The sequence below is a fragment of the Micropterus salmoides genome, unplaced genomic scaffold (assembly GCF_014851395.1).
Source record: "Micropterus salmoides isolate LMB-PRFRI ecotype aquatic unplaced genomic scaffold, ASM1485139v1 Ms_hic_scaffold_23, whole genome shotgun sequence".
NCBI classification, from domain to species: Eukaryota; Metazoa; Chordata; class Actinopteri; order Centrarchiformes; family Centrarchidae; genus Micropterus; species Micropterus salmoides.
The window spans coordinates 19654626-19674392 of NW_024041484.1; the positions used below are offsets into that span (position 1 = coordinate 19654626).

Below are 19767 nucleotides of genomic sequence, written 5' to 3' on the forward strand. Positions count from 1 at the left end.
TATATCGAAACTGGGATGTTGGGTGTTTTTGTCCTCTGCATATGCCCTTTGACCCCTGGCGGGTTTGGGGTCAGTTCATGGTCTGACTGTGATGCTATAACACTATTGGCTTACAGTGGTGCTGCTCTTCTTCTTTAACACTGCTTGCCCCTCCTACCGGACCTCTACTACCAACCCTGCTGCCGCTCTGTCTCTTGGGCTCTGCCCCTTGTAGCCGTCAGGCAATGTATGGGTGACCCATGAGGAGATGGAGACCCTGGCAGCCCCTTCCAAAACGGTCAGTCCCATTGTGTCCTTTGTCACCCTTTTCTCTCTCCGTCAGTCATGTGTTTGGGTGTGAGAGTTGATATCAGAGGGATTGAATGAAGACTGGGTGGTGACTGATGGAGAACGCATGTGTCATTTATCTCCTTTCCTCATCTGTGAACCTTTTATCAACACTAATTTTAAACTGGATTTTAGTTGCAGGAATGTCTGTCAGTTATGCTGTTGTGTGTGTATGTTTAGCCTGAAGCCCTTTGTTGCTAATGATGGCTCAGTGAAGTCACTTTTTGCTGTATTTTGACTCAGTTTGGACTATTAAGACTGTTTATTCCTGTGGTACTGTGACTCAAACGCCACACAAAACTCACCACACACACCACATCTCTAAAAGTCATTTTATTGCATTTCGCTTCTTCTGGTTTGCACATCAGTGAGTCAGCCTGATGAAGCTGGATGTGAAATGCAGCATTTGTATCCAAAAGAACTCTTTTATCTCATGCAGAAATAAAGACAAACTTCTAGAGATCTGATGTGCAGTGAGATTTGAACTTCTACATCATTGTCAGACTGTTTCAAGCTGTGGGCGAGTATTTGTCGCCATGTGGTGGACATGTTTTTCATTATGTGTCATGGCATGAAGGTAACAAATTGTGATCATCACATTTTAATTAGAGTAAGTAGTAGTAAATAACTGGATTGTAACTCCATCAGTACCTTCACCCTGTAGCAATTCAAAATCATGTCAGGAGAGCGTTTTAGCCTATTGGCAAGCTATTTCCTAACTATATCCTAACTGCCAGACCAGGCCACATTTGAGGGTAAAAAAAAAAAAAAGGCCCTTTAGATTTGAGCTTAACTTGATCACCAGTAACTTCCACAAGCCTTTTACCATGTGCCTGCTGTTAGTTCAAGGTTTATGAAAATGTAGTAGAGGTTGGAAAGATGATATAGGAGCACTATAACAAAACTCTACAACAAACATATTTAGGAGAACCTATTTGACACTTATTGTAAGAATAGCAAATAAAACAATTTAAGCAGCGCATGTTATTCATTATTTAGCATTTCCCTTGTTCATTCAGCATGCACTCATGCACTTTATTAGTTGTTGGGTTTAGCATTACTTGCCTAATGCATTTAAGGGAAACAACTGCAGGATTTGTTATAAAACAGTCAGTGGGTCTTCATTTTACTCTTCTTCTTTGTGTTTCAATCAGAAGTCACAGTCTGAAGAGGGGAGCTGGGCACAGGTAAGGGGGAAACCTTGCTGCTGTTGCTTGTTTGTTGCATTCGTCCACCAAAGGTTGTTTACAGCTCTTACCGCCTATGTAAAAATGTATCCAGCAAAAACATTGGTTAAGGTCTGTTTCTTTTGTGAGGTTCTGAATGAGCAGAACAGTAGTGTGCGCCGACTTGTGTCTTTTCTATCAGACTTTAGCTTATGGCGATATGAACCATGAGTGGATTGGGAACGAGTGGCTGCCCAGTCTAGGACTACCTCAGTACCGCAGCTACTTCATGGAGTGCCTAGTGGATGCACGCATGCTGGACCACCTCACCAAGAAGGACCTGAGGGTTCACCTCAAAATGGTGGACAGCTTCCACAGGTACTGGACTTACCTCACCTCACTCACTTCAGTAAAATTCAATACTGTAAAATATATATTTACATTTTTAGATGGGGGCTGACGGTAACTGGATTTCTAACCTACAAGCTAAAGTCTTTCATTATCAGTTTCAATAACTATTATGGATTTTCCCATTACATGACTGTGTATATGTGTGATTTTCTGACACCAGAACAAGTTTACAGTATGGAATCATGGGGCTGAAGAAGCTCAACTATGACCGGAAAGAACTGGAGAGACGCAGGGAGCACAGCCAGCATGAAATGAGAGGCAAGTGTACCCAAAATAAAAAGTCGTCATCATAATGAACCAAAACAAGATGCTACAAATGAATGCAGAGAGATTAAGCATTCACTGTACTTGCGTGTCTGCAGATGTACTAGTGTGGAGTAATGAGCGGGTCATCCGCTGGGTGCAGAGCATAGGCTTGAGGGACTACGCCAACATCCTGCTGGAGAGCGGTGTACATGGAGCTCTTGTTGCCTTGGATGACAACTTTGACTACAGCAGTCTGGCGCTGCTCCTCCAGATCCCCAACCAAAACACTCAGGTACCAGCTACACCAACACTTTAATAGATGGCTGAAATGGTAATAGTTGAATTTGCAACTCAGCCATGCTAGTAGGCATAAAAGTGTTTTGAACTGAAACCAAAGAACAATGTAAAAATGTATCTTGTCATAAATCATGTCCGTCAGCAATGTCTGGTCTAAATCCCAAATGTCACTCCATAGCTTCTCCACACTGGGTATGAAAACACCTCATTGTGAGCGGAACAGATTACATTTTTTAAGGGCTTTTTTGGCATTGTCGAGCCAGGTGCTGGATATGGGCAGAAATATCACCTGCTTCAGTCCATAAGTAGAGGTATGTTGGTATCAGCCTTCAAAAGCTGGTCGAATCTAAATCAGAACATGCAGATCTGCCAACTGTCACTCTGGCCAGTTGGCATGTGAATTTTCACTGCTTATCTCATCTATAATCAGGTAAATAGGATATGCAGCGCGAATAACGTAATGTGTCAGCTGCCTGTGTTACCATTCTGCTAAAAATAGCTGGCCTTGTGCAAATCAGAATGTTGAGTTTGTTCCCCTTTAGGCACGTCAGATTCTGGAGCGAGAGTACAATAATCTGCTGGCGCTGGGCACTGACAGGAGACTGGATGAGGTGAGCTTAACTATAACCCACAAGAATGTCAACTGAGGTTTTTCATAACATTTCACCTCACAGCGGTGTGCGGTCACTCAATTCAGAGCACTTTAAAACAACTGACACTTACTAATCAATTAATATTCAAGATTATTCAACATGAATTCTTAGCTCACATTGTCAAGTTGAAGATAATGCTCAAAGATGTTAAATAGCATTTTCCAACCAAATCATTAATGTACTAATAGCATAATCTATGTATTTGTGGCAGAGAATTTTCAACTATTTGAGTATGTGATTACAATACATGTATTCAGCAAAACATCATTTTCCAGTATAATAGTAAATTATGTTTTTCCAGTTTAAATTATAGATGAGGAAATCCTATTCAAAAAAATGTTTCTCCTTCACAGTACAGTGACCCAGATACACCCAGAATGAGCCATGTAAAAGTTTCTAAAAGCGTAAATCTTTTTACACAGTACTACAAGTCTGCACACTCAGATCTGTTCATTACCAAAGACAAATGATTTTTGTGAGTACAGTGGTCAACTTTTTGCTTTTTCATAACAACAGACCATTACAAAAGTGATAAGATTTGGAAGAGAAGACCATTAGTCATCCAACCCATGAAGTAAACACATATGAACATGACCGATCAATGAATTTGCGTTCTTTAACATGTTAATCTGACAGGCCAAGTTGTATTTCTACATGATTTATAAGCTCTTATGGTATTACTTACTGTACACTTAAGTTTTACAGTTTGAGTCTAAAAACATGAATGCAATTTATGTCCATCAGTGTGACGACAAAGACTTCCGGGGTCCATCATGGAGGAGGCAGTTCCCGCCCCGAGATGTTCACGGAATAAGTATGATGCCCGGATCAGCAGAGACGCTCCCTGCTGGATTTCGTCTCACCACAACTTCCGGTCACTCCCGAAGACTGCCCCCTGAGGGTAAGCACATGTCTCTGCACCTTATCTCAGAGATGTGACCCCTATTTCATAATTTTCTGAAAAGGCATCTACAAAGCAAAGGTTAAATCCACCTGTTGCACAGGTAGATCAAAGCACCAGACCTGAGAGCAGGAGTTGCTGCTCCTTGCTGTGTTGTGACCATGTCTCTTGTTCTCTCTGACGGCTGCTATGTAGTCCTCTATGAGGCGCTGGATGACAGTCCTGACGACATGTATTTGGATTGGTTTCAAGGTCAGCTATGCCCCTATGAAGGTCCTGGGCTTGTCGGCCCTTCGTGTATTATTATTCTACATATACTCCCTCCTCTTCACATGGTCTCTGCCAACCACTGTCCTGCTGTATCTCTCCTTTTCTTTGTGGTCTCTCACCCTCACCTCTCTCTCTCTCGCTCTCTGCTACTCTTCAGTCTCTCTGAAATCCAACTCCAAGGGTGTTGTTTTGCAGAGTTGCAAAATAGTTGTTTAGTCACCCTGGTGGTAGAAGCTAGGGGGTCAAGTTATGGATTAGGACCCATGCTTGCTGGTGTAACCCTTGAAGTTACAGAAATAAAGCAGCAAAACAAAAGGTGGCTGAGCAGTGCTATGTAAGTTGGCCTGAATCAGGAGGTTTACATAGGTAATAGTATGTCTTGGATGTCTCAAGAACTAAAACTGACAGTTTGTTCCATTCTTCATCCCTCTGCTGTTAAAAGAGGACACTGGCTAAAATAGGCTTTCATTCAAGAATAATTCTGAGTTATTACAACTTGTAGTAGTTTGTGGCCACCATTCCAATTTGTTTTGATTAACAATATAAGTAGTTGCTGATATCTGGGAAAACATTGCTTGAACAAGTCCAACAGGTAGTAAAGAATTTAGCCAGACTATCTAAACCACTTTATTTGCATACCCAAATTCGGACATAGTGCAGGAAGTCACTCTATAAACTGTCATGGATGTTTACAACAGACAGGATTAAAAGGTTTGCCTTCGTTTTTCTCTTCCAAAATTGTTTGGATGCCTGGGGCATTTGTTAAAAATCTGTATGATCTCCTGAATGCTCATGTAGAAGTCCCAGATCTCAGCAATTAACTTCAAGTTATTAGCACTAGTTGGAACGATGGGCAGAGCTACTATAATAAAACAAAATTGACAAAACAATATCAACTCAACATCCACTTACTCACTGGTTCTGGATCTTTCAACCAATACCATCTTCATTAGTACATTAGTTCGCTCAGCTTGTTGAACTGTACATGGTGAAACTGAGCAAATTAAATCTACTGACAGTGTAATGCAGACATAAAGCCCCATACAAGTAAATAAGTGGTCCTTAAATTGAGATTGTAAAGTCAATTGCTGTTTCCAAGGTCAAGATGGAACGGTACAAGGTACCCAGGTACGGTTTCCTGTGTATTACAATTCCTCTTTACAAATTATGCTACCTGAGTTGTGATACATGACTGAAAATCTGAATGCACTTATTTTGGCCAATGCTCTCCTCTAACAAAGGTGTTCCCAGTGACACTGAAACAGCGTTCCTGTGTTCCTCTGTCTCTTTTCTCTGTACTCCCTGGTCTGTGACGTCCACAATACATTCAGATCTTGTTGCTGGTGTTATCCACTCAAAATTTAAAAAATAATAAATAAAAACACAAAACCTTTCAGTGTGTGATATGTGGCTTTCTCCTCTGAGGGGTGACACTACAAGTAATCTCGTGTGAGAAACATGTTTTGCTTGTGATCTCACTCACAGCGTTGAGGACGTCAAATCTTGCGCCTCATGTTTGGGGTGGTGACCAAGTGGAGAAATGTTTCCTTCTCACTCTGGGTCCATCTGATAAAGAGGAGGTTTAAATATTTGGACTCAGATCTTTCTCTCTCGCCGTCTTCCCCTACAGTCGGACCCTCTGCAGTGCAGCGGCTGGACAGCTCCACGGTGAGAACCTACTCCTGCTGAGAGGAGGAAGAGAGGGACCTTAAACTGTACGCTGTATGTAACACAACACAACAGATTCTCGCTCTGTCAAATACACAGCTTTCATCAGAAGTACTTAAAACAGATATTGGATTAAAAAAATGTCGAAGATAAGTGTGTTTGTCTCATTGGCTTGGCGAGCCTCTGCAATGTTTTTGCCAGGTAGCTGTGATAAGGTGATCGGAGAAGGCGGAGTCAGCAGCGAGCCACGGTCTGATACTGATCTGTCTCCCCTTTTTAATGTCTGTCCAAAAAAGATGAGTCAGTCATGTTCCAAGCTTTAGAAATCTGCTTCAAATAAACGAGTTCAGTAAAAGATTAGTTAACAAAGTTCAGTTAAATGGTTATGATAGTTCAAGGCTCCAAAAATAGGCCCTGAGACTTCACAAATCACAAAGTGAGCTTGCCCTAGTTTAATTTTCAACTGCTTTCTTTGTACTGTCAGGTGCAGTGTAATTTCTCGTAAGTATTTGATTTGATACACTACCTGACTATGCTGTCTGTCTGCATCGGTGTTGTAGAGAAATTCCATCACAATTGAAGTGGCAACCAGCTGCAAAGAAAACACTGAATTCTGCTTTGGATGTATTGTTTAGCATGAAAAGCCCAGGTAGACAGACTGTCAGCTGTGTACAAAAGAGAAGAGAAGCAGCTGTGATGGAAGAAAATTGTGACTGTAGGCGTGGTTTACCACAAATTAGGCATTCTAGTCATTCTCTACTCACCCTCATGTCAGTCCAAAGAACACACCTCAGAGTCAGCCTTCTCCAAACAACTCAAGTGGCCAAAAAAATCAAATGATCATAAGTTTTCTCCATCATTCTTAATTTTTTGCAGTCTAACAACATACATAAGGATCCTTATTTATCTTAGAATTGTTCGCACCTTTCATGTACTCATAGAGACACAGTAATGCCATCAGTTTATTTACTGGTTTAGGCATCTGGCTAAGACTTTAGTGCTGAACCAGTATCATTACAAGTCTCCAGCATGTAATAAGTGCAAAGATAAGAAGCACAGACAGATAATGCGGTGCCTGCAGGGTGTGTTTGTAAAATAAAACCAGTAGCAAAGGGAAATAAAAGCAGCGCAGAAGGAGTTAAGTTCAGTGGGGAAAATTTTGAGTTGCCTTCACAACCATCATTTTGTGTTTCCAAAGAATTTGCTCACCCCATAGAGCACCCTGCAGGCTGTTGCTAATGCTTTCATCAGCTACAAGTACTCCCACACAGCAAAAAAGACAGAATACTGTGCAAAGTTCAGTGAGAGTGAAGGGTTGAATACCGGTACAGTACATGTGCACAAGAATCAAACAGATTCAGTTTAACCGTTTGCTACACACAGTATGACTGCCTTACCCATAGCTGCTTGGTGCACACTGAATTAAATTCGTTTAATTCAGTGTTGGTAAACAAGGCATAAAAACTTATTAGGAGATGAAGACATTTTAACGCGAGTAGTCGCAACTTATAACTTCTGCAACACTAGATAAGGTGCGTTTCAGCAGCATTCACAGCTAAATTAGTCAGTTACAGTACTTCCGCTGCCAAGTCAGAAGAAAACAAACTTGAAATGCAAGGATTGCAGCTGAAGCACAAGCCATTATGCTATTGGTGTGGACAGATGCATTGCTTAATGCCAAAGCAAATCTACCCTTGACTGAGTCTCCTGCATCCCCCATAAGGCTTTAATGTCAAAAATAGGTTTAAGGATGTCCACACCAATCACAAGGCAAAATACTGAATATTGTGCATTTCTAATAACAAAATGCTAAAAAGGAAGGTTAAAGCATAATATTATATTGCTGATCAATACAGCTGGGTGAACAATTACTTTGCTAAAACTACCAAAGTCACCTTTGCAGTTATAAGGCCATAATGAGCTATAACTAGTATGGCACTAAATTGACTGATGATTCCAGTACCTCTCATCTAAAAACTACCGATTCTGTATCCCTTTAGGTTCAGTTCTGAATGAAGATTAACTAGAGGATGCTGCTGGATGGGCCAACCTGCCCAGGAACAAACAAATTCTGATGACACGCACTGCCAAGAAGCCCTGCTCTCTTCTGACCCCCCTTACCCAACCCTACTCCACGCCCCCATAATGTGGGCACCAGATGCCGGTGCTAAACTGTCCTGCAGGCTACCCTGTTGTCACCATTTCTACCTTTTACATGTACAGTAACTTGTCGAAGCATAACGTACTGTGTTTCTTCTACAGGAGATGTGTAGGTTATCTGTAAATATATATGCCATTTTTTTAATATATACACACATCTATGTATAAAAAGATATTCAGAGTTTGTGCAAAAAATGTCCCTGCCACCTCATTTAGTGGACTATAGATTAATATATGCTGCTCTTTAAACTGTCTCCATATTACCCCGCCCCTCTAGATCATTTTGTACATATGGTTTTATTTTTTCATTGTGCTGATGATGATTATTATTTTGATGATCCTGTGCTACATCGTAAGTGAGGAAGAGACTGGATGTTGTGTGAAAACCTGCCCTCTAGTGGTGCACAAGTACCACCGAGCCCCATTTCTGGCACCAACAAACTTCATTATCCTTTCTTATGGACTCGCTGTCATAATAGAAGCATTTTAAGGAGACAGGTCGATGCACTGGAACGACATGACAAGCACTTTGATACAACCGCATCAACTCAAACGGCCTGTTCAGTAGCCAAGGACAAAAGAAGAGACGCCACTGCTCTCCGAAGTTGCACAAAAACTTCTCTGAACAAAAAAGCAGGTGGTCGTTCACAGAACCTGTCACTTGTTGTACTGTATGTTTTGTCAGGCGATACAAAGGACAACTACACACACAGCCAAGCTGGCCTTCTCCCCCTCCCCTAAGACACTACGTTAACAGAACACAGGAAATAACTGAAAGACAGACTGCTTTAGCTCATCGTGTGCGTAGAGTGTATATGACCATGTTGAAGTGAGGTGACTTAATGACAAACCTGTTGCTTGCAGTGACTTACATTGGTGTAACTCTTTGTTTCTGTCAGAGTTTTCAGGGTAACCTATTGTACAGCCCTGTTATCTGTCTTTTAGTTATTTCTTACGACTCAAACAAGTCTTACGCTTTTAATTTGTTTTTACATCTTCAATTTGCACGAACAATGAATCATTTTATTTTGTGTTCATTTTTTTTTTATTCTTGTACTTTGGTCAAAACTAAGTGGTGAGCAAGCAAATTTTCATCGTCAATAAAAGAAAACCAACTACCGTCAGTAAATGAGTTGTCTTCATTATTCTTCATAATTCAAAATGTTCATGGCTCAAGAGCGTCACTTTGGCTAAACCATAACCGTACCTAGCCTCTCTGTTCATTAATTATGAATGTACAAAGCTTGTAGTACAGTACGGTTTCAGATTACATACAAATACACACGTTGATAAAAGATGAGAAGGTAAAACTTTCTGACATTACTATCTTAGTATATCTGACTTAGAAAAAGAAGAATAATCGTTACTTCTACTTTTAGATCACTTTTGCAGGACCCTGTGTACGGCTTGTGTTGGCAAAAGTTATCCAACCTCAGTTTTCTTCGTCATCCAACAGATGAGTTCAGGCTCCGCGAGGTCTCAGGGCTTTTTCTACCTGCCTCTCGATGTCTTTGAACACGTCTGGGTCCTCGATGGTTGGACTGATCTGTGGAGAAACAGTTAGCACAAAGTTCATTTAAAAGCAATTCAACAATAATGTGATCAAATATGCTCAGTAATACCCAATTAAACCAACAATTGAATGAATAGCAAATTCTGTTACGTTTACATGATGATTGTACTCTGTACAATGCAAAAACATCTTTAAAATCTTTATGGCTGTGTTCATGGAAATCTTTTATTTACATCTGTAAACATAACTACTATATTAAGTAGTATTTTTTTCTCAGTTTGTCAGCACCTGATCAGCAGAATATTGAGTCAGTAACTAAAGAGACCAAATCCCAAATGAGCCCTCAGCTCTATTTAATGAGTGCAGGGCCTGCTAATGTGTGATCATTACTCAAATTCTGAACTGCAAAATGAGCTTTACTGTCTCCTGAGCGTCTTTACACACAGGACAATAAAAACAAAAAACATGCACAAATTATTTCCCCTCAGGGATTTTATCCTGCAGTATTCCCATCAGTTATTGCTGATGGGAATAATGCACAAAATATTTCCCTAACAGTTGTGTCATACCTTGTAGGGCTTGCCATTAACCAGGTTGGCCAAAGAGGAGCGAGGGATCTTGCCAGAGCGCGTCTTTGGCAAGCCTTTGACAAATAGCACTTTCCTAAAGGCAGCCACTGGTCCAATGGTGGTTCTCACAAGCCTCACCATCTCATTTATGATCTCCTCTTCATTTTTATGCACACCTGACACACAGCATGTGACACAAACAAGCACATAAAATAGTAATTATGGGGGCAACGTATCTTATTTCATGAAGGTAAACAAGGATGTCATCACCAAGAAAGCGTATGTGTGACAAAAATCTACAGTTCTACAGGTACATCTGAAAGAATTTGAATATCATGTAAAAGTTCACTTTATTCCCCAAAATTTAGTGCAAAAAGTGAAACTTTCATGTATTCTAGATTCATTACACAAAGTGAAATATTCCAAGCCTTTGTTTTTGTTTTGTCTTGATGATTAAGGCTTACAGCTCATGGAAAACTCCAGTATATCAAATTAGTATAGAATTTTATAATAAAGAATTTATAATAAAGAAATGTTGACCTGAGAAGAGCTCTAATCAGCTAATTAACTCAAAAAACCTGCAAAGGTTTCTTAAGCCTTTAATCTCAGTCTGGTTCACTGGTGTTCAAATAAAGTATTCCGTGATATTCAAAATTTTTTTTTAGATGTACCTGTATATTACGTTAGTTAATACTACACTATACATCTGCCTCACCATTTTTGAGCACACACAAGGCCAATGGAACAACACCCTTCAGAGTGTCCTCTAGACCCACCACAGCACAGTCTCCCACTGCAGGGTGCTGCAGCACTGACTGCAAAACACACACATATACATACATGGTAAAACCACAAAGACGAGCTGGAAAAACCTTTGTGTCACCTCCTCTGTAACTGTTGTCCTACCTCCTCCAGTGCGCCAGCAGACAGCCTGTGGCCTGCCACGTTGATGACATCATCAGACCGGGACATGATGTAAAGGAAACCCTCCTCATCCACATAACCTGCATCCATGGTGTCATAGTAACCCTGATGGAACAGAAAGTAATGATAACATTATGTTCCAGCATAATGTGGTAAGAGCCCTGTTTCACTCCAACTACAGAAAATCTTAGGTTGTGTCTAAAAATCACTCACTACTTTCTATAAAGTAAGTTTTGTAGTGCTGTCCTAATGTATAGTGAGAACTTTTGTATTACAATATAGCCAACTCAAAATATCCCACAATGCATTGTGAAAAGTAGTGTACAACTGATGGTCGCTAACCAAGCCAAACATACCATCACGCACTGCGCTGATGGTCCTATGGTCCATCAGGTGACGTTGATCTGGTACGTTATGATTGTGCGACGAGAAAGACGTAATTAACGGTGTAGAGAGAATTTCCTGAGCAGTGTACGAAACTGTTGTTTTCATTTTGTTGGTGAGCTCTTGTATAGTCCTCTACATAGAACTCCCCGGATATGGAGTAGGGAGGAGTGTATGATTTTCAAAGACAGCCTTACTAAATTTAAATTGTTGCTGTCTTCAGTATACACAATTTATTAGAGGTTGTTCATGGATTAATCAGAATTATTACATTTCTTCATTCAAACCTCTCAATGGCTGCAACTAGTTCTGTAATGAAAGATTTCAACACTAGAGGGTCCCATTGTACCACATACCTGACTACCCCCTCAACTACATTATTAATCCAGTGTAAAAAGGAGAATAGGAACAGTACAAATACAATTATTCCTATGTAAGTTTTTCTTTCTCTCATTGTTCATTTATTAAATCAGACAGCTGTGCAAATTATTCCAAGTCAAATAAACATCAGAATGTGAGCAAATGATAACACATCTTACAGGGAACTTAGTGAAGTAGAGCTCCTTGAACAGTTTGTGGTTCTGCCACAGTGACAATGCTGCACCAGGAGGTAAAGGTAGCCTGAAGGGAAAACACAGACGTAAAAACGAATTTCGTTTTATTCCAATATTTCTCCTTAAAGCTTCTGCACCTGGCATAAAAGTAAAAATAATAAGGGTGAGTCTATAAGGCTTTTGAAAAGTTACATTAAGCATGGCATTACACAATACTCTAATATGAAAATAAGTAACTATCTAGTTGAATGTATTTTAAGGTTTGAATCATTTTAAATTCAATGACCATTAATGGCAATCTGGTAGATTTTAACCAATAAAGCCATTACAATGTGTGACCTCACCTCACCTGACACGCACGCATGCACACAAGCGACAGATAAGAGAGCTCGGCCTTTCAGCCTTTGTTTATCCAGAGACTACCAGTAATCCCCCTTCATGACCAGTGACCTGACCAAGATGGTCCCATTTCCCAAGTTTGACCCTAAACATTCCCCTGCACAGATTAATTTCACTACACGGAGAATGTTGTCTGCTTTTCACTTAAGGAGTCTGTCACACTGGTGAGTGCTTCCCATGCACAAAAGCTACAGTTGAATTAATAAGATGTATTACAAAGCAACATAATAGAATTACAAACCAGTTTATACACATATTTTTTACTTGACATTATAAAACACAGTGCATAGAATTCATTACACGTAACAACAACCTCACTGTGCAAATATTAAACATGATTTTATGAAGCTGTGGATATAGCTTTTGATCCAACAATGAGTCTGGAACATACTTTGTGGTTACTAGAAGGAAGAACAGTTACACAGCTGTTGCCATCTGTTTACAACTCTACCTGTCATCATCCCTGCATGCATATAGATCTGAATTCCTTGGAAATCCCCTTTGTAAGCACTGAGTCAATACCAGCAGTTACAAAGAACAGGGTAATGGAGTTGGAGAGTGATAACAGATAAGTAGCAGGCTGGAAGGTAAGGCAGCGCAAAGGACTGCTGGAGCTTTTGATGACGCCCACTTTGCACAGGCAGCTCTCTTACATAAACAGACGTGTGTTTCATTCTACAACCCTGGCAACAGACAATAGTGAGGTTCTCTGGAGTCATATACAACCTTCCCGACAGTGAATTATTAAGATAATTGACTAAAAAAAATCGGACTTTCAATTGGATCAGAGTGTGTAAATGTTTTATGTTACACATGCACGTGCAAGTGATAGCAGAAAAGTAAAGCATTGACTGAGCTGCCTGCTCGCATGGCCGTGAACATAAACACTCAGCTTACCTCACCACAATATTTCCCAGGGTTCTTGGCTTCACCTCCAGCATGTTATCATCGATCACTGTAACTAGTGGAAAGGGAATAGCAAGTAATTCATAATCAGAGGCGGTGTATAACCCACTGGCAAACTGGAAGAACAAAAATATTAAATATCCTGCAGGGATTTACCAGCAGTTGCTAAGTTTTATCCATTTCTGTTTTGGTTCATCTGTATCTGTAATTGAGGGGCAGCAATTCTGACTTAAGTACATTTAAATACTGACCAGAAATGATTAGACAGTAAAGGTTAGTTTGTGTTTAGTACTTTAGATATGGATCGACAGTTCTGACTCTTACCATTGTAACCTGGAACAGGTTTGCCAGCCTGACCTGCGGGTGGCGTGAGTGAGTTCCCCAGACCAATACATGAAGAGGTGATGGCTGAGCCAGTTTCTGATGAGAGAGAGAGAGAAAAAACATAATAAAAAGGTACATGTAGGCTCATATTTGTGTGGGAGACACAAGAGCTCTGGATCTGTGGTACAATGCCACAGTTTTGACACAACCTCATAGTTTTCTGGCTTTTCTGCTCTCAATGCAAATGTTGAACCTTCTAATGGTGGGCTGATCAAAAAAGCCTGTGTGGTATTGGGATATACTGCTTCTGTGAGCAGCATTAACCTACATAATACAAAACTATGACAGCTCCTATGGGCTCTTGCCGACACCACCATCCCGCTGTGCTCCACTTACAGCAAAGACTTGCCTGTTCATCAGCCCTACTAGGCCACCCAGAGAATGAATAACCGAATCGATCCAGCTCAGTAAGCAAGATTACATCAGAAATCACACAGCAGCAGACCAGCCCAAGATCAGCATCTGTCTTCCATGTTAAACTGAAATTTGAAAACAACGTCTGCTTAGAAACACTTCTATTTTTCTGTCTCTGGGTGTTTGTCGGTTTCTCTGGGTGAATACAAGAACAAAGACGCAGCTGAATGCCTCCATCTGTTTGTCATGTTTTCCTTTTCCCAGGCAGAGAATATTACTTAACTCAGCTGATGTCTCAACTAACATTCACACAACAGGTGACCGACAAAACACTGCTTTCCATCGTTTTTCTACAACATATTTACATAATCAGGTACATCTGCCTGTTTGTGCAAACAGCATGAACCTACAGACAGTGAAAAAACATAAGCAAAGGGGAAGATTAATCTCACAGACAAGATGGAAATTTAAACTGGCTGTTCAATTCAAAATTAGATCAGAGAGCAACTTCATTTCAGTACTTTGGCTTTTTGACACTAATACAGATGAGAGACAGCTAAATAACTTAATGTGCTGCCATTTTTCTTCACCAACATGCAAATGTATGCAAATGATGTTCCAAAACGTAATCAGATCATCTGCCCTATAGGGGGTGCATGCAGTGTAAATATGATGTTTCTCATGTATTGTTCTTAAATAATTGTGGCCGGTGTCATGGCATTTTCCATTTCCAGTTAATATGCAAATTTATGCAGCAAGGTGCACTAAAACCAAATCAGAATTGCATTAACCAATGCAACTGGTTTCTTCTAAAATATGCAGTCAGTGGCAGTGCTCATGGCAGGAGTGACTTGTCCTCTGATAGGGCAAAGGCCAATCGCAAAACATTCAAGCGAACAAGCCAGCTATGCAAATGACAGCTCAGTCAATACAACAGTGTTGTGCAAAAAGGCATTTTATACTCCTCATTAAACCTTAAGAGAAAGCTACAGCTACAGCGGACTTCACATGGGTTACACCCCTGTCAGCTATAAACAGAAAGACTGGGCTGCAGTGAGAAACTAGCCACCAAAATATCTTGAAAACATAGGGACAAAATATTACATCTACAGTTAAAGGTGCAGTGAGTTTTCTTAAACAAAGTTTTGTTTACATTCAGTGTTCCCCACTGTCTGTATCCTTGAGGTCTAACACTCATTCCCTTCCTTATATAATATTTTCAAAATCTGCGTTGTTTATATTCATGTTTCTTGGTGCATTCAAGCCACCTGTCAATCAGTGGAATAGTGTGAGCCATAAGCAGGAATGTCTATTGTGTCCTTGCATGTGCGTGTTTACGGAAACAAAGTTAATGGTATCCACTCATAAAACACTACTGGTCATAAACTCCATAGGGTACCTTTAAGTTGCAACGTGCTGAATGCTTTAGGATAAGGAGCATGAATCCATGAGATTCCAACAGAGCTCTCTCCAGTACATCTAATTAAGTCAAAAAGAACTATGGGAGAATCCTCTCCAGTATCTTGTTAAAGGTACCAGTTCTATCAATCAGAGTGGATTTAGACTACCTCTTCCACCTACTATTAGTCAAACAAGTGCAAACAGCTTTAGACCTTCTTCCAACTTCAGCACAGCAGGCTTCAAAGACATGAGGCTCAGTGGCAGGAGGTTGCTGTTGGCTGAGGAAGGATTAAGTTATCAAATGAAGAGAGTGGGGAGGGTGGGTTCTAAGGCTGAACACATTACCCAACCACAGCGGCCTCTGAACTGGCAACCATGTGTGCCATTCATCAGTGACAAGTTAGCCATCCCTGCAGGGTATAAAGGCCATCACTGTCAGCTGACAGCATTCAGTACCAATGATAAAAAAGAGATTAGATTTTTTTAAGCCTTCAGGGGGGGGGCATTTAGTCCCACCCACCTGTTCATAGAGCAGGTGTAGCAACACACTACTACTTGCTCTGCAACATTTATGGCCATTATATAACCAAACGGAACTGGAGGGAAGGGCAAATACAGCAACTTGTAAACAAAAAAGTAATAAACAGTCAGTATCAGTGCTTTTGGAGTCGTGGAAGTTTTGGATAATCAGTATTTTGTGGAAAAAAAAGGCTCTGATTTTGTGCAAATTTAAAAAGTAACTAAATTACATGGGAATAAAAAGTTACATAATAATTAGCTAATCAAACTGCATCATGGACCTTGATGACATCATCTTATCCACTTTAAGTAACAAGTCAATATTGACAAACCGATGTGTCAGTCTGACCCTGAAGGACGCCATAAGGGTCCTTTAAAAGCTCCACTGAGTTGCACGTCGATTAGGGCTCGACACAACCACTGAACCGTGTCAGCATGAGTGGTGTGTTTAAACTTGGCTGTTTACAGCAGGAGCCAGGGCTTGCTGGCGGCGATTCAGGCCCAGCCAGTAAATTCAAAACCCAAATGAAAAAAGACAATATAATTGGACCATGACATTTTACAAGGCATACAGGGAGACAGCGAACTGGCTGTGCAGCTTTCAGGCACAAAATCAAACCTTCACAAAGCATTTCTCAATGATAATTAGTTGCGTCACTAAAACACTTTGTCCTCACATTTATATGAAAGATTGTAAGCTGACAAGAACTGAGCTCAAGTTTCTAAGTGCTGACTATGCAATAGCTTACTAAGCATTCTTAAGATTCTTTCCTCAGCCCACAATATTTAGGCATAATACAGCGAACACAGCAGTTGTCGTCAGTTTACATACCTACACCCCGTGGCTCAGAGAAGGACAGATAAAAACATGATTAAAACATCTCAAAAATGTTTCCAGGTAAGCAAAGTGTTTTAAACAGTCTGGCATTTTGAAAGGTTTATCAACATGCTGCAGGGGTTTGCATCACATTGAGGGAGAGTTTGATTCTATTATTACTTTAATAAGAAGACATTATCCCTATTGATGTAGAAATATGACTACTGACACCCTTCGCACTTTAATAAGTGTCAACAATGAAAATCTTCTCCAATGGGTTTTTCTGTCCAAAATGTGTCTATTTTAGGGTCAAGATGAAAACTTCCTTGAGGTGAAACCACTGCTTCTATTCTTGTCAGATTGTGCAGAGAAGATTAAATATGCTGGGTAAGAAAGGTTGACAGCACACGCTGAGACAGGTGAATGAGAGGGGAGTGAAAACCTTGTCCATGGGCTTGAGTCGATCACACACACACACACACACACACACACACACTGTGTGGTTGTCTATCTGCTTGTCTGACTGGCGGTGTAAATCTTCAGCGCACACATACATGCACATCTTAGTATCAGCCTTCCTCTACTCCCTTTTCTGTTTCTTTTGCTTCTCCCCGCTCCCTCACGCTCTCTTTGCCTCTGTACGCAAACAAATCAATCTTCCTTCGACCTGTTGGACATGAGCTTGGCATTGTGAGAGGCATTTTTGAGTGTGATGAATGAGTTGAGGGAGGGGAGGGTTGTTGGAGGATGCGCGTTGGAAGAGCGGGATAGGCAATACTATGGCGCCTTGTCAGCTGAGAAGCTGATATCGAACAGGCATGCTCATTACTAGTACCTTGAGGGAGTGAGGGAGGTAGGGGTAGGCACTGCTATTCAGGAAAAACAAACAGCTCTCTGATCCTGCACTCTCCTATATCTGCAACTCCACTTCTTTCCAAAACAGATGAAAACTGTCTTCTCAAACATTGTAACCCTACCTTTCCACCCCTTCACACTGAGACAAGATCAACATGTGTGGAACACAGGGTCAATAGCCACAGAGTGAGAATGGGCATCAGAATGACCGTTATTTCTTATTTCACCATTTTAATTCTACTTCATTCTCCACCTTATTTAATGTTCAATTACTACTTGAATCTGCTCACCTTGCTTCTGGTTTTCTTTTCCCCTACACTCACATACCCCTCTATACCTCTGGTCTCTTAATGCAAACACACTGGCTTGCCCCGCCTCTTTCTGTTTCTCTCTCCCTGCATGCGTAGTGTCTGCTGACTTTCTTCATCAGCAGTATGTTTTATAATACTCTTCACTCTCAACCTTGTTTCCAGCAGTGGGAAGCCGCTTTCAGCAAAAGAGCTGTAAAACCAACTCTCGGTACCCTATCTGCTAAAAAGCAGGCAGGCAAAGTTAGTGTGAGTGAACATAGTGGAGTATTTAGCAGTTTAAGAATCCGCTGGTTATGTAAAAAGGAAACTGTTTACCAACAAGTTTGCCACAGACCAGTGTTGTCTTTACAGTCTGTTTTCCGCTGCCATAAAGTGACCAAAGGTTTGCTAATGTACTGGGCTACAAACCAAACTGCAATAGTCCCAATATTTATAAATAAGTGTCTGAAATCTGCCTCGAAGCCGATTAAATGGCTTCTGGTTGTAGCAGCTCCATTGAAAAATTTAAATTAGGTGTCAGGTGAATGGTGTTGCTTGCACCTGCTGCTGGATGGTGGGTTTGTACATCCTTATCTTAATTGGGCTTCTGTATTAATGTTCACCTTGAAAAACAGCACAAATGCAAAGTACAAACAACATTTAGAGATGGCATTGAGTTCTTTAGCTTGTCACAGAGACATTTTGGTTTTCTTGGAAGGTCAGCAGGGTCAACTCTATACATACAGTAGGTGCTATCAACACACAAACAAACCACACACAACCGTGTCAGACAGTCATGGTACTTTCTGTACATCATACATGCACAGCCATGCTTGTCCTGGTGACATGTGGTTGCTCGGGTAACTCGGACAGTAGACCGAAGGTCACTTGAAAAGACAGCATGGTATAGGAGGATGAGAACAGAGAGAGAGACTGGATTGCTAGCTGCTTGGTCACACTGTGAAAAAATAAAATATATATATATATATATATATATATATATTATTTTTTATTTATTTATTTATTATATTTATTTATTACACACACACACGTACGTACGTGTTTTAATTTTGCTTGCTTCAGACAAAACAAGAATCCATCTACCTCATAAAATGGTAGTGAAAGGGAAACAATATGAACATTTGAAATAGGTAATCTGTAGGAGTCTGTTGTAAACGATGCAACTTAAACAGCTCCGACTCAAGGGTGGTCTTACTCGGATCCAAACACAAGAAGAAACCAAAGGGTTGGTTAGCCAAGACTTTCTGACTAACAAGTGAAGAAAAGTTAAGATAGAGAAGAGGGACAAGTAAAATATGTGGGGAATCACACAGGAGGTTGCAGGAACTGTAAAAGGTAGGTGATGTTGCCCACCAAAGACAGACATGAAAGCGAGATGAGCAATCACGTGTAACATGAACATGCACACACATCCACAGTGCTCTCCCATTTACAACTCTTCAAGGGATAATTTCATTCCATCAGCTAAAAACATTGCCTCCCTTATCACTTTTCCGACAGCTTGGCTCATTTGCTCAGAGCCAAGTTTATGCATACAAATTCACTACTTAACTTGCTAATGAAAGACCCCCGTCTTGTGCCTTAGAAATCTCAGCAGACAAATGCTACAATGGCTTGGAATGAATACCAGACAAATTCCCAGGTTAGAGAGCTGGTGACGGCAGCCCCCAGTAAACAACAAGGCAACACAAACGTGGCATCTCAGCTTTCAGTTCTGTAATTACAGGAGTCACGACGTCTGCGCTACTGTCTCTGCAGCAATGTAATGAGACCAAATA

The 19767-nt window shown here is 40.7% G+C and overlaps 2 protein-coding genes across 8 annotated transcripts in view; one reads left to right on the forward strand and one right to left on the reverse strand.

Moving 5' to 3' along the window:
- ppfia2 (PTPRF interacting protein alpha 2) overlaps window positions 1-9228 on the forward strand; it is a 52333-nt gene extending 43105 nt beyond the window's left edge. For 3 of the 7 annotated variants that reach the window (XM_038738537.1, XM_038738542.1, XM_038738541.1), the window contains 10 exons: window positions 215-277; window positions 1482-1514; window positions 1696-1871; window positions 2065-2162; window positions 2267-2442; window positions 2990-3058; window positions 3845-4001; window positions 4197-4253; window positions 5902-5993; window positions 7940-9228. In XM_038738537.1, coding sequence (XP_038594465.1) covers window positions 215-277; window positions 1482-1514; window positions 1696-1871; window positions 2065-2162; window positions 2267-2442; window positions 2990-3058; window positions 3845-4001; window positions 4197-4253; window positions 5902-5960 — 888 coding nt within the window. In that variant the 3' untranslated portion in view covers window positions 5961-5993; window positions 7940-9228. Of the gene's footprint in view, window positions 1-214; window positions 278-1481; window positions 1515-1695; window positions 1872-2064; window positions 2163-2266; window positions 2443-2625; window positions 2892-2989; window positions 3059-3844; window positions 4002-4196; window positions 4254-5901; window positions 5994-7939 lie in introns of those variants that run through there. The other 4 variants (XM_038738538.1, XM_038738539.1, XM_038738540.1 and 1 more) reach the window with 4 other exon arrangements.
- The window catches only part of acss3 (acyl-CoA synthetase short chain family member 3), a 35931-nt gene continuing 25319 nt past the window's right edge, over window positions 9156-19767 (reverse strand). Inside the window, exons 10-16 of the mRNA XM_038738544.1 lie at window positions 13673-13768; window positions 13340-13403; window positions 12029-12110; window positions 11088-11210; window positions 10897-10996; window positions 10182-10357; window positions 9156-9645 (exon numbers count right to left, since the gene is read on the reverse strand). Of these exons, the coding sequence (XP_038594472.1) occupies window positions 9562-9645; window positions 10182-10357; window positions 10897-10996; window positions 11088-11210; window positions 12029-12110; window positions 13340-13403; window positions 13673-13768 (725 nt within the window). The 3' untranslated portion in view covers window positions 9156-9561. The remainder of the gene's footprint in view (window positions 9646-10181; window positions 10358-10896; window positions 10997-11087; window positions 11211-12028; window positions 12111-13339; window positions 13404-13672; window positions 13769-19767) is intronic.